A 1815-nucleotide genomic window follows, 5' to 3' on the forward strand; every position below is an offset into this window, starting at 1 on the left:
AAAAAGAATTAATGTGTCAGTGGGGTTCAGGCATCAGCATTTTTAGAAAGCTCCATGGGTGGCTGAATGTGGCGGTTCATGCCTCAAATCCCAGCACTTTGGGAGGCCAAGGCAGGGGGATCCCTTGAGGCCAAAAGTTCAAGAACAGCCTGAGCAACATAGGGAGATGCCAATCTCTACAAAAAAAAATTTTAAGTCGGATGTGGTGATGCAAACTGTAGGCCCAGCTACTTGGGGGGCTGAAGCAGGAGGATCATTTGAGCCTAGGAGTTCGAGGCTGCAGTGAGCCATGATTGCACCACTGCACTCCAGCCTGGGCAACAGGGTAAAAAACCTGTCTCTAAAAAAAATAATAAAATAAATAAAATAAAATGTAGATTCTGAGGCAGCAGGTCTGGAGTGAGGCCTGAGATTCTGCCTTTCTGACAAGCTCCCAGGGCATGCCCTGTGCTGCTGGTTTTCAGACCACACTTTGAGAGGAAAGGCTTTTACTCAGTGGGCCCCAAATGTTCCACATCATAACCCTTCCCAGGGAGCTGGTTAAGCCTCACAGATGCACAGGGCGCTCTCTGGAGGTTGCTGATTCAGGAGGTCTGGGAGTCTGGTTAAAAGTAACTTGCCCAGCAGCGATCACTAGTAAGTGGAGCTGGGCCCCGGCATTCTGGCCCCAGAGGCTGTGCTCTTAGCTGCTGCCTCACATACACTTTCCACTGATACATGTAAGAAAATCCACATGATTCCCAGCATGATTTTTGCTGAGCCCTTCCAAGGAGGCTGAAAGGAACAGAGGACACATTACTGCATGGAACACACAGGAAATATTTTATTAGTTTCCAGATGGAGCAAAGGATAGAGTAAAAGCATTTCAGTAGAGCTCCACAGCTCTCCTCAGGGAGCCCACTCTAGCATCTGTGGCCCCCCAGTCCTGGCACCGCCTGTAGTCCCCTGGCCTCAGCAGGTACTGCCGTCCTCGGTAGTTGGGCAGCTCGTAGAGGACCCACGAGCCCTCCAGCACATTGAAGGAGTGGATCTCACTGAGGTGGAAGCGGTCTTGAAGAGAGGGGCAGTCCTCAGTGATCTCCACCATCTGGCCCCTACAATCCTCTCGCTCATGGATCCTGATCCTGTGGGAACTGGCCTGGGGGTTCAGCAAACAGCAGAAGAGGGAACGTCAGAAAAACCTGACTTCCTGGGGGATGACTTAAAAAAATTTTTTTCTCGGCCGGGCGCGGTGGCTCCCGCGGCGGGCGGATCATGTCAGGAGAGCGAGACCATCGTGGCTAACACAGTGAAACCCCGTCTCTACTAAATACAAAAACAAAATTAGCCAGGCGTGGCGGTGGGCGCCTGTAGTCCCAGCTACTCGGGAGGCTGAGGCGGGAGAATGGCGTGAACCCGGGAGGCGGAGCTTGCAGTGAGCCAAGATCGCGCCACCGCACTCCAGCCTGGGCGACAGAGTGAGACTCGTCTCAAAATAAATAAATAAATAAATAAATAAATAAATAAATAAATAAAATTGCTGTATCAAAAGTGACCAAGCTAAAAGAAAGACACTGCCAACACCAGGGGTGCTGTGTATAGTTGGGTAGGTTGTGCACTGTGAAACTCAAGAGGGCACCATTCCCCGTTCATTTGGTATTAATGGTGCTCCCTAGAGTTTTCTGGTATAATCTACATGAATAGACACGCTGGTCCTGCTCAGGACTACTTTTAAATATTTTATGTATTTGTTTTGGTCTCTTCTTCATAAATTGGTGGTGGTTTGGGGCTCTTGTTGCATGACACAAAAAATAGTAAGTTTTTTTTTTTTTTTTT

At 49.1% G+C, this 1815-nt stretch overlaps 1 protein-coding gene across 1 annotated transcript in view; it reads right to left on the reverse strand.

The window, feature by feature from the left end:
• Positions 1–799: 799 nt before the first annotated feature.
• Positions 800–1815, reverse strand: part of LOC105549388 (gamma-crystallin D-like) — a 4508-nt gene continuing 3492 nt past the window's right edge. Inside the window, exon 3 of the mRNA XM_011993902.1 lies at positions 800–1138. Coding sequence (XP_011849292.1) covers positions 866–1138 — 273 coding nt within the window. The 3' untranslated portion in view covers positions 800–865. The remainder of the gene's footprint in view (positions 1139–1815) is intronic.

Source organism: Mandrillus leucophaeus, unplaced genomic scaffold (assembly GCF_000951045.1).
Source record: "Mandrillus leucophaeus isolate KB7577 unplaced genomic scaffold, Mleu.le_1.0 Scaffold436, whole genome shotgun sequence".
Lineage (NCBI taxonomy): Eukaryota > Metazoa > Chordata > Mammalia > Primates > Cercopithecidae > Mandrillus > Mandrillus leucophaeus.